This window comes from Schistosoma mansoni, chromosome 2 (assembly GCF_000237925.1).
Source record: "Schistosoma mansoni strain Puerto Rico chromosome 2, complete genome".
NCBI lineage: Eukaryota > Metazoa > Platyhelminthes > Trematoda > Strigeidida > Schistosomatidae > Schistosoma > Schistosoma mansoni.
Window position 1 is genome coordinate 30902251 of NC_031496.1, and position 11526 is coordinate 30913776.

General features: G+C 33.0%; 1 protein-coding gene across 1 annotated transcript in view; it reads left to right on the plus strand.

Annotated features, from left to right (window-relative positions):
• The window catches only part of Smp_147800 (Lmp3-like protein), a gene marked incomplete at both ends in the record, with an annotated part of 66009 nt that overhangs the window by 16246 nt on the left and 38237 nt on the right, over positions 1 to 11526 (plus strand). The window contains 2 exons of the mRNA XM_018796358.1: positions 4934 to 5345; positions 6086 to 6625. Coding sequence (XP_018650579.1) covers positions 4934 to 5345; positions 6086 to 6625 — 952 coding nt within the window. The remainder of the gene's footprint in view (positions 1 to 4933; positions 5346 to 6085; positions 6626 to 11526) is intronic.

Consider the following 11526-nt stretch of genomic DNA (forward strand, 5'->3'; position numbering starts at 1 on the left):
TCCTGGAAGCACTGGAAGAGGAGGAGGAGTCTTGCAATAGGACGTACCGGTATAGCTTCAATTGATGACTCATGATCTCAACTATATAAAATTACTAAAATCTCCACAAAAACCCCCTTCTGATTCATGATCATATGCTCACTAGTGACTGGCTCCATGAGGTATTTCTTGGAGTTCTAATGAGTTCTAGCGAGAAGCAGTAACCATTGGAGTTCAACCACGTCTGTTATGAGATATCAACTCACTGATGACATTGATGAACGGATGCTCAATTTCGTGGATTGGTTGAAGTTAGACATTAACACCGTTGGATACCGGCCGGTTCAGTGGTCTATCGGTTAAGTGCTCTGGCGCGAGACTGGTAGGTCCTGGGTTCGGATCTCGCGAGTTGAGATCGTGGATATGCACTGCTGAGGAGTCCCACAATAGGACGAGACGGCCTTTCAGTGATTTCAGGTTTTCGATAGTGGTCTATCTTCAATTGACTCATGATCTCAACTATATAAAATTACTTTTATTAAAGTTTTTTAATTAGATTGTGAAAAATTATTACTTCATGAAAACTAACATTCTTTTGAAAGTATCGGTATAGGGTTGTGGGGATTGTTGAGCTTTGATTGAGATCATGAATTGATCAATGTTAGAACACCTTTGAAAACCTGGAAGCATTGGAAGACCGTTTCGTCCCAGCGTGGTATTCCTCAGAAGTGCATATCCACGACTTGCAATCGACACTCAAACCAAGGAACTTCGGTCTTGCTCACAAACGCTCAAAATCTAGACCACTGTGTCGGTCGGCATCCAACGGTGTTAATGTCTAATTTCAATCGATCCATGAACTTGCACAATCATATTGGGATAAAATGTCTGTTTAGTGCTTCCAGGTTTTCAGTGGTGGTTTAGTTTAGATCAACTCATGAATACAACTATTAAAATTACTACAATCTCTACAATCCCCCCTTTCTGATAATAATCATTTGTTTCTGCTTAATATATTGAATTTATTGATTACAACTTTTATTAGTTATAAAGTATGTTAACTGAAAAACAATTCACTATGTGAAAGATCTGTAGCGATTAATCTATCTGTCATATTATTTATTAAGAAAAACTCATAAAAGTAAACAAACAATAAGAGGGGGGTAAGCTTTAAAAAAAATCCAAAAAATCATTAGAATTGTTCATATTACATTGATTTATTTATCGAAAAAAAAAACATTTCTATCTAAAGAGTTACTCCACAACAACAACAAAAAAAGAACACACACCTTTACTGTCAATTTATTTTCTTCAATCACATGTACACACAAAACAAACATTCACAATAATGTAATTGCATGCCCAATATATATTTACCATATCTACATTCCTATAGACTATCCTGTTATAATTTATTTCGAACCATTTATCTTATTCAATTTATTTATTGGATGCTGGTTATTTTTTTTGGGGGGGGGGTTATTTATTTATTATTTTATAGTTACTAAGTCAAATTAAAGAAAGTGAATTAATAGAGAAATAGTTTCCTTCAATATATTATTATTATTAGTTCGAATAGTTCTGTGTCAATCCATAATGACTGATGTATCATAATAATTGTTTTTTTTTCAGTGTTTCTGTTTTTCCTAAGTTTGACCAATATTTAGATTATTATATAACCCATTATCATTTTTGAACATATATATATATATATATCCAGAAGGGGTTTTGTGGAGATTTCAGTATTTTTCAAAGTTGAAATCATGAGTCAAGTGAAGCTAGACCACCATGGAAAACCTGGAAGCACTGGACGGCCGTTTCGTCCTGGAGTTCTAGTGGGAAGCAGTGACCAGTGGAGTTCAACCAAGTCTGTTGTGATATAACAAATCACTGAACACAATTGGTGAACGATTGCTCAAAATTCGTGGTTCGGTTGAAGTTAGACATTAACACCGTTGGATACCAGCCGACTCAGTGGTCTATCGGTTAAGTGCTCTGGCGCGAGACTGGTAGGTCCTGGGTTCGAATCTTCTTGGTTTTGGATCGTGGATGCGCACAGCTGAGGAGTCCCATAATAGGACGATACGGCCATCCAGTGCTTCCAAGTTTTCTCTGGTTGTCTGGCTTCAATTGACTTATGATTTAAACCTTGAAATATATATATATATATATATGAATTTCCGTGTTAGCTTACTTACTTACGTCTGTTACCCGTCGTGGAGGAGCATAGGCTGCACACCAGCATTCTCCATTGAACCCTGTCCTGGGCAATTCTTTCCAGTTCTTTCTAGTTGTTATTCATCCTTTTCATATCTCCTCTTATTTTTTATTCAATCTACTAGGTTTATATTAATTTTAAGGTTATTAACATACTATACTATCAAATTAGTATGGGTTATGTTAGGCGATTTCCATGTTTGTTTTTTGTTTTGCGGTTTGATTTGTAAAAGTTTTCATCGGTTACAAGTTTATTAGTAAGTATTATCAGAAGGAGTTTTGTGGAGATTTAGTATTTTCATAGTTGAAAGCGTGAGACTGTTAGGTCCTGGGTTAGAATCTCGCGAGGCGAAGTCGTGGAAGCGCACTGCTGAAGAGTCCCACCATAGGACGAAACGGCCGTCCAGTTTTTCCAGGTTTTCCCTGGTGGTCTAGCTTCAATCGACTCACGCTTTCAACTATTAGTAGATATCTTTGTTAAAAATTTTCAGATTTCTGAAACATTTCAAATTGATGACAAAGCATTGATTGTACTAGTTATAATGTAGAAATGATAATATTGGCAACACTTAAACAAATTAGATAGTTAGTGGTTTAATTAAACATTAAACTTGTAATTTATACGTGCTTAAATGAGTATATATATTGCCCTATATCACTGCTAAATGAAACCATTTAATCAATTTATTATTGAGATTTTCGCAAAGAAAAGTTTGACGGTCGGAAGATCATTATAAGCAGAGATGGATAGTGTCTAGCAGTGGAAACCATGATGCACTTTTTTTAATCCTATTTTAGACTGCTTAGCTGGATGTACCTACATCCTATAGTTGATGTTCATTCCGAGACTCGAATCTTAGTACTGTTTGCTTCAAACACTATCGCGTTATTTACTTAGCCATTAAGTCCAGATAGCCGCTTGTTTGTGCGATAGGGTGGAGTTTAATTCATTTTTGTTGTCATCTCCCAGCATAGTAGAGTCTCATTACTTTAACATATCATTTATCCTAAAATACATGTCAAACACCAAGACAAATAATTTAGATAAACTATAGTACATTTATTTTAGGTTTAATATTCAAGAAATTGATATTAATCTTACAAACGTTATAAATAGTGTTATTAAGATCACTTAAATCATAATAGCCTTATAGTAACCAACAAACTCGTTTCTGTTATATAATGAATGTTATTTGGAGTTCCTTTACGGTAGTTATCACAAATAGTGCTCAGCCAGTTATCAAATATTCTCCTTCGCATTTAGCACCATAATGACTGATGTATTATAATAATTGTTTTTTCAGTGTTTCTAACTGTTTTTCCTAAGTTTGACCAATATTTAGATTATTATATAACCCATTATCATTTTTTGAACATATATTTATATATATTCCTAAATTTCCGTATTAGATTACTTACTTACTTACGACTGTTACCCGTCGTGGAGGAGCATAAGCCGCACACCAGCATTCTTCATTCAACCCTGTTCTGGGCGATTCTTTCCAGCTCTTTCCAGTTGTTTTCCGTATTAGACTGATAATAATTTATGTGTATATACTGTGAATAACTCTATGATAATGTTCATTTTGATTAAGCGTTTTGAATGCATCTTATGTTTCACATTATTGACAATCCCATCATCAATACTGAATCAAAATAATTTATGGATCATGTCTTTCTAAATGATATACTCATATTTTTCTCAGATCGTGTCTCATCTGACTGTACCGCCCTTTAAATACAAATACAGCATGAATATTAACTACGTGTTTGAGTATTAAGTAATAAAATTACTGCAAGTAGCTGTATAAGGCTTGTTGATGCTGGTAATTGAACTGTAACAATAACCTCAAATGTATATTAAATTCCTAAAGTGATGTCAGATTCAATCTAAAATAGTTTCATGTTGGTTGAAAATATATCTACTCTATGAGTAGAGGTTAGTTCAAAAATAAATCTTATAGCTTTCTGTTGGTCACTTTCAAACAGTAGACATATATTTCAATGTGACATATATAATTGTATATGGAACTTTGAAATTCAAAGTTCATGTTCAAACCCATGACCTACCAGTCTCGCGCCAGAGCACTTAACCGATAGACCACTGAGTCGGCCGGTATCCAACGGTGTTAATGTCTAACTTCAACCAATCCACGAAGATTGAGCGACTGTTCTGTGCTTCCACGTTTTCGATGATGGTCTAGCTTTAATTGACTCATGATCTCAACTCTATAAAATTATCACTGTCTGTTGGAGTGGTATTAAAACATCTACATTCTTTTTTTCTTCTCAAATGTTAAAATTTATTGACATCAATGCATCTATTATGATGTTGTTACTATAAATGAATTAGGTTAGATTATGTCATCAATAAAATAAACTGAAAGTATAATTTATGTTAAGATGGATAGTGGCTAGCAGTAAAATCCAGTTTGACGCGCTCCACTTCGTCCTATTTGGGACTCGTCAGCTGGATGTACCTGCATCTTAACGTTGACGTTCAATCTGGGACTCGAACCCAATACCTTTCGCTCCAAACGCAATCGAGTTATTCACTCGGCCACTGAGTCCTGATAGCCACTTGCTTGTGCAATGTAGTGAAGTTTAATTTCATTTAGTATTGTTTGTTTTAATCTTCCCATTGATGTTTATTTATGTTATTTAACTTAGAAACTATATTTGTTAGTTTAGTTCTAAAGTAATCCCTTCTCTTACATATTACTCTTTTTTTTCTTAGACAAAAACAATGACACTACAAAAAAATTTAATCACTGATGATAGTTTAATTAGTGATGATTTAAATATGACCGGTTTTATTTCATTACCTAATAAAAAAGTGTCAACAAAGAAAGTAACCAGTAAATTACCAACATCACCATCCATGCCATTACCAAATCTAATCTCTACTGATCATTATATATATAATGTTAATTTATCTGAAATAGATCATTATAGTGAACCATATAATAGTAGTAGTACATGTGAATCATTAATTGAATATAAACAAACAGATAAATTAATAATGGATCATCAAAATGATCCTGAATTAACTATGAAACTTGATAGAATTGCTTGTGAAATTGGATTATTACATGATCAAAGAAGAATAAGACGTGAAAGTTCATTATCTTCGCAATATGATATTGATGGTAAGTTAAATATTCACTTATTTGCTTCTTGAATATATTTAAAGATGTTTTTATTGATTTGTTGATCTTATTTAAACAACCAAGAAGTACTGGATAGCTATTTCATCCTAAAGTGGGCGTCCAATGATCTCACTTAAGATCTTAATGAGAAACATTGGGTCTCGTGTAGGAGATTTGACGTTTAAACTACTGGATCATTATCCAATGATTTACATTTCTTGCTTTAGTCAGTTCTTGATCTTGTCTGAATATCGTTCATCGATTAAGTTTCCCCGTGAAATTGTTATTTGAACCTATTTTAACCTACTTATTTGATTTTTGTGGAGATTTTCTATAAGTTGAAGATGATTTTCATGATAAATTGAAATCAGTCACAAAAAAACTGTTGAAGACCAAGAAGTATTTGAAATCTGTTACATTCTAGTTTAGAACTCATCCCATAATTAATCGAGAATAATTAAAACTTCAGGTCATTCAGTAATCATAATATCATTCATCTAACACTCTTTTAACTTTGAAAATTAACAATAGACAATGATCCGAAAAAATTTTATCCTTCGCCTGTAGCTCCTCCGGGGGCTATTGCCGGTCTCAAGCCCGGATAAAGGAGTAGGGTTGGGCATGGGGTTAGCGACCCCATCCCGTAGAAAACCAACTCGCTTAAAAAACGCTATCCTTCGTTCATATTAAACTTATTTTAAAATCAGTGCCAATAATTTTCTCTTTATATGATTTCATAGGTTTAATGTCAATAAATAGTCCATGTTCAGAATCAAATCTACCTAAAGCTGATTTGGATCAACTTTTAACACTGGAAATATCAACCACTCTTTCTAATCCAGCTTATGTTAGTTCATCTAAAAATGATACAACAACTGTTCAAACAATTTCAACATCTTTAAATAATTCAAAAATTGCCGACTCAAGACATAGAACTCATTTATCTCGAGTTGATTCATCTTTAACTAATGCTAATAAACTTAAATCTCAAAGTCGACCAAATAGTACAGGCAGTCGAATTATTAAAGAGTTTCTACGTCATATATCACCAAAATTAGGACATAGTTTATCAAGAATTTCTAGTAGAAAAAAGTCTGAATATCAAAAATCAAATCAAGATAATCGTGAAACAAATTTTGAAAGTCCTCAGTCTACCTCTACTTCATTTGAACGTTGTAAATCAGAACGTATCTATCCAAAAAAATCACTTCTTCGATTCATTCCACGTTGTTCAAGTCGTTCAAAAGAACGTAAAACGAAGCAGATCTCAACTACAGAAGGTAATGTGTTATTAATAAAATTTATAAAATCCAATATTTTCTATATAATAATTTGGATTCTGTTAAGACTTGGTTTAATGTTACAAGGTTAGGTGTATGTTTATGCTAATTCATTAAATTGTGCGAGTGATTGTAACTTTGGTATTAGGAACTCTGTGTGAAAATTAATGCTAGTGTGCAGATACAGTTAATTGAGCCCTAAAAATAACGGAACACATGTTCAGAAACCCACTGCTGACGACAGTTTGTCTACTCAAAAATGATTTGCAGTTGTATCGGTTGAGTAACTTCATTAATCTAATTGTATTGTACAATTTAGTTTGATTTCAATCAACCTAAATTATTTTATATTCCTTGTATACCTCACAAGTTATCTTAATTTTCTTTATATTGATGGCTATCTAATCAGAATATCCCTAGAGTGAAACTGCAAAAAAGTTTTGATATATAAGTGATATGAAATTCCTTTTTAAGTTAGTTTACATAACTGACATTATCTCACTTGATAACAGTTCTTAGTGAAATAAGCACTGATTTTCAAAATGAAAGTAACACAGAATAGTTTTGAAGGTGTTTTTTACTGTAGACAAAGAACCTTAGTTGTACCCATAAAAAGAGTCTCAGTAAGTCTCGGTTATATTTTTTGTAAGAGTGTGAAGTCCGTCATACTTGTAAAGATTTAATGCAAGATTTCGAAAAGTTTACTAATCTTTCTTGTGACACAAGTTATTGTTCGATGCGTGTTTAGTTAGAGTAAGAACATGAATGGCACCTGGAGATAAGTCTTAATATACCAGGGGCTAATACGTATTGATAAAGACCTTAGTTGAACAAAACATATAAAGGATGTGGATTGTTTTTCTTTGCTTGCAACTACAAATTTACATGTTTCCCCGTACTGGAATTAATCACAAATCATGCTAACTAATATATTTATGCAACCAACCTTTCTGAATGGCATATCCTGCTAGACAATGTTACTAAGCGCACCTTAAGCTAAGATATTACATATCAGTACATTTGGGCTTCAACCCAAAATTATTTCAAAACTTGGTCTTGGATGGATAGATGAAAAGCTAACTGTTAAGAAGCTACTAAAAAGTTTCTAAAAAGCCTTACTAAATGTATGCCTACAACTTTATTGACAAACTTTAAATTGTTTGAATGTCCATCAGCAAAGTATAATTCCTTTTCATCTTGTTAACAAACTCAACCGTCAACTATATGCACACTATCATAATTAACAACTACATTTTCATTTGTACATTTGCTTTGTATTCATGGAGACTTAATCAGAATATCTCTAGAGTGAAACTGCAAAATGTTTGATATATAACTAATATGAAATTCCTTTTTATGTTAGGTTACATAACGTAAAGGGAACATTAAAAAACTGTTTCGTCTTATGATAAGACTTCATAGTAGTAAATATATTTAACCATCGTCGGGAAAAACCTTGAATTCACAATATTTACGAGGATTGCATTACGTTTTTATCCTAGATTTCTAGTCAGGTTCTAAGTACAGAAGTTCAACAAACCTTCTGTCATAATACCAAAACTTATTTTGTTGCATTCGAATACTGAAGTTTTTATTCATCATTCCTAATTGATCTTGATGATATTCCCCTCCCCCCCAAAAAAAATTATACAACTGGTATGCCACATAGTTGGTAAGATGAAGACAGAATAGTGAAAATTTAAATGCCAAAATAGACATATACAAGTAACATATTGTAATAGATACCAGTTAAATAACTAGGGTGAATTCTGTTAAAAAAAAGTCGTAACATTGCCATACTGTGTTATTTCAATGGATTACAACTACTATGTAGTTAGTTAGTTAGTTACAAGACTCAATGAAGAAGTCTTCCTCCTTCCAACATTAGTGTTTTGAAGCAGTATCATTTCAGATAGTTATAACGTTTACTGAAATAACGGAAAATGAAATTCATATGTTATTATGAACAACAATTAACGTTTTAATAGCTGAATTCATAAGTCTATCTAAGCCAGACCACTAGTGAAAACCTGGAGGCAGTGGACGGTCGTTTCGTTCTAGCATGGGGCTCCTCAACAGTGTTCATCACCTCCCTGATGCGGGATTCGAAACCAGGACTTTCAGTCTCGCGCGCGTACGCCTAGTCTCTAGACCACTGAGGCTACTAAGGTTACTAAGAAATAATGGTTTTTTGATACGAAAGATATTTAAAGAAAATAGACAATCAAATACTAGCTTGTTAAAATAATAAGTTGAAAAACACTAGGTTACTAAGGTGACTTGTTTAACAAGGTTGAACGAATTGAGTGTAAACAAAAGTGTGAGTATAATATGGGAAGATTAAAATACAAAACAACTTTTGGGTGGATTTTCATTTCAATTTAACTAACTTCCTTTCTAAATAGAGATTTCAAAGTTTAAAATATGAACTGAAGAGTCTTTAAAAGTTTGAAGGGACCTATTCTTCATGAAATTTGTATTCATTTCATAGTTCAGTTGCTTACTTTATCCATTGAGTAACATGAAACGATTGAAGGTTTCAAAATGAAGCTATGTTATATCTTCAATTCCACAGAAATAAATGGGTATTTGTTTAGAATTGGTTTTAAAATGCCAGCTCCAAGTACGTTCAGTCTAACTTATTTAGTAGAAAGTGACAAACAGACAATTCTCAAAATGATTATTGACACATAATAGTTTATCCTTCATGCATATTCAAAACCTTAAAGCATAAGGTGAGAAGTTTTTGAACCTCATTAATACAAAAAAAAACAAAAAATGCAAACTAAATGTTTTACAACTAATATATTTCCAGGTATTAACAGCAAATTGTTCTGTTAAAGTCTCAGCCTTATGTTGTGGATACTCATTTTCAGTAAATCCTATTGTTTGATAAATTACCACATTACTAAACTTTTAGATAATTATCAGAAGGGGTCTTTGTGGAGATTTAGTATTTTCATAGTTGAAAACATGAGCCAATTGAAGCTAGACCGCCATCGGTTAAGTGCTCTGGCGCGAGACTGGTAGGTCCTGGGTTCGAATCTCGTGAAACGAGGTCGTGGATGCTCACTGCCGAAGAGTCCCACAATGGGACGAGACGATCGTCCAGTGCTTCCAGGTTTTCCATGGTGGTCTAGCTTTAATTGAATCACGTTTTAAATAATTATTTTAAAATTAATAATTATTGTTCCAATCTCTTTTAGGTAACTCACAAATAATCACTAATGTTGACTTATAACCTATTTAGTTTTCCAGGTATTGAAATAAATATTCTCTCATTTAATGTTGAACTCATTCTTACTCTTAATTGCTGAGTGAATGAGTTCTGTAAACTGTTCAGTTTCTAAATGAATGAATAAATTTGTGATATTACCATCTCGTATACAATCATATCTGTGAAATTTCATTGTAAACCCTATAAAATTAAAACTTTTTCGAGAAACTGTTTAATCTACTTGTTTCTGACAATGGTGTTACTATTGTAAACTAATAAGGTTAGATAGTAAAATTTGTTGTTTTGCAGGGTTTTTGAAAACGTTTTTGTAGGGATTAACGTTAGTGATCTGTGAGGTTAACTTCCACCGAGGAAGGTGGCTTGCGCACGTAACTTATTCAGGGACCAATTTTGTTTAGTATGGAAGTAGGCTAGGAAGTGGCGTAGACCCAAGTGAACAATGTAATTAAATAGTGAATAGTTTCATTTACTGTAAACAAAAGCCAACTAGGTTGGCAAATATACCCTCATTGTGATCCCCGAAATGAAGATGTTCAGTTTTCAAAGACTTTAGGTGATATTGTTAGAAGTTGGTTTTAGCCATGAAAATCCACATATTCTTTACCCTTAACCAACATCGTAACGTGGTATTACCTTAAAAACTTCTATTTTCTGATTTTAGTTAGTTCCTTCTGATCACTTTCACTTGTTTTTCTCATATTAACATTTTCCGGTCATCGGTAGTATTACACTGATTGCATTTTCTCCACATTTCATTATACGTCAGTCACAAGTTTGAAGATGTCTGTCACTTTCCGGTCGCTCATACGGTGGAAGGATAGTTTCTGAGCTATCTAAAACAAATTAGGTTTAGGAAAAGTCTTCAAAACATGGGAGGATCACTACAGAGCTTAAAAGACAACTACTCATCACATACGATCTTTTTGTTAGAAACATTTCATGTGTTAGCTCTTACCGTAGGTAACTAAAATCTGTAGAGTAAGATGAGGTAGTATAGTTTTAGGTTTGACAGTTTAACCTCCTTCTTGCTTTCTAGGAAAGTAGCATTACTGTTGTTGCTGGTTGTATGGAGGAAACAGCTCACAGCTGTCACATCTTTGTACATTTATCGGTACAGCTTCGTCCTCGAATCTTAAATTAGAGCTTGGTGTCCTACTATTCTTGTCTGGTACGGTAGAGTCTAAAAGATTAAATTTTCCAGGCAATACAGCTCAGTGGAGTCATCACTATGTTAAGGTAGCGGCTACGGTCCAACTTGAACTGACCTATTACTGTATCTCTATTTGTTTAAGTTTCAATAACTATTACAATACAATGGAAGAATTATTCATTCATTATTCTGAATTATTCATCTACTATAAATCAATCATGAATAATAAGTAACCTGTTTACATATTTAATTTGATCAATATTTACAACAAAATGTTCACTAGTTATTCTTAGTCTGAAACTAATATACATGCTCTTTCTTGCAATAAACAAAAGAGAGGTAAATGTACACTTCAAAATGTTTCATTTATCAAAACAAGTTCTCAAATGAATTTGTTTACATACTTTTTATTGATCGAAGGAACAAAAAAGCAAAAAAAAACCTTTGAACTAGCTCTAAAATAAAAAGGTAAACAATTGTTTGGTATTTTCCATAGTTGAAAGCGTGAGTCAA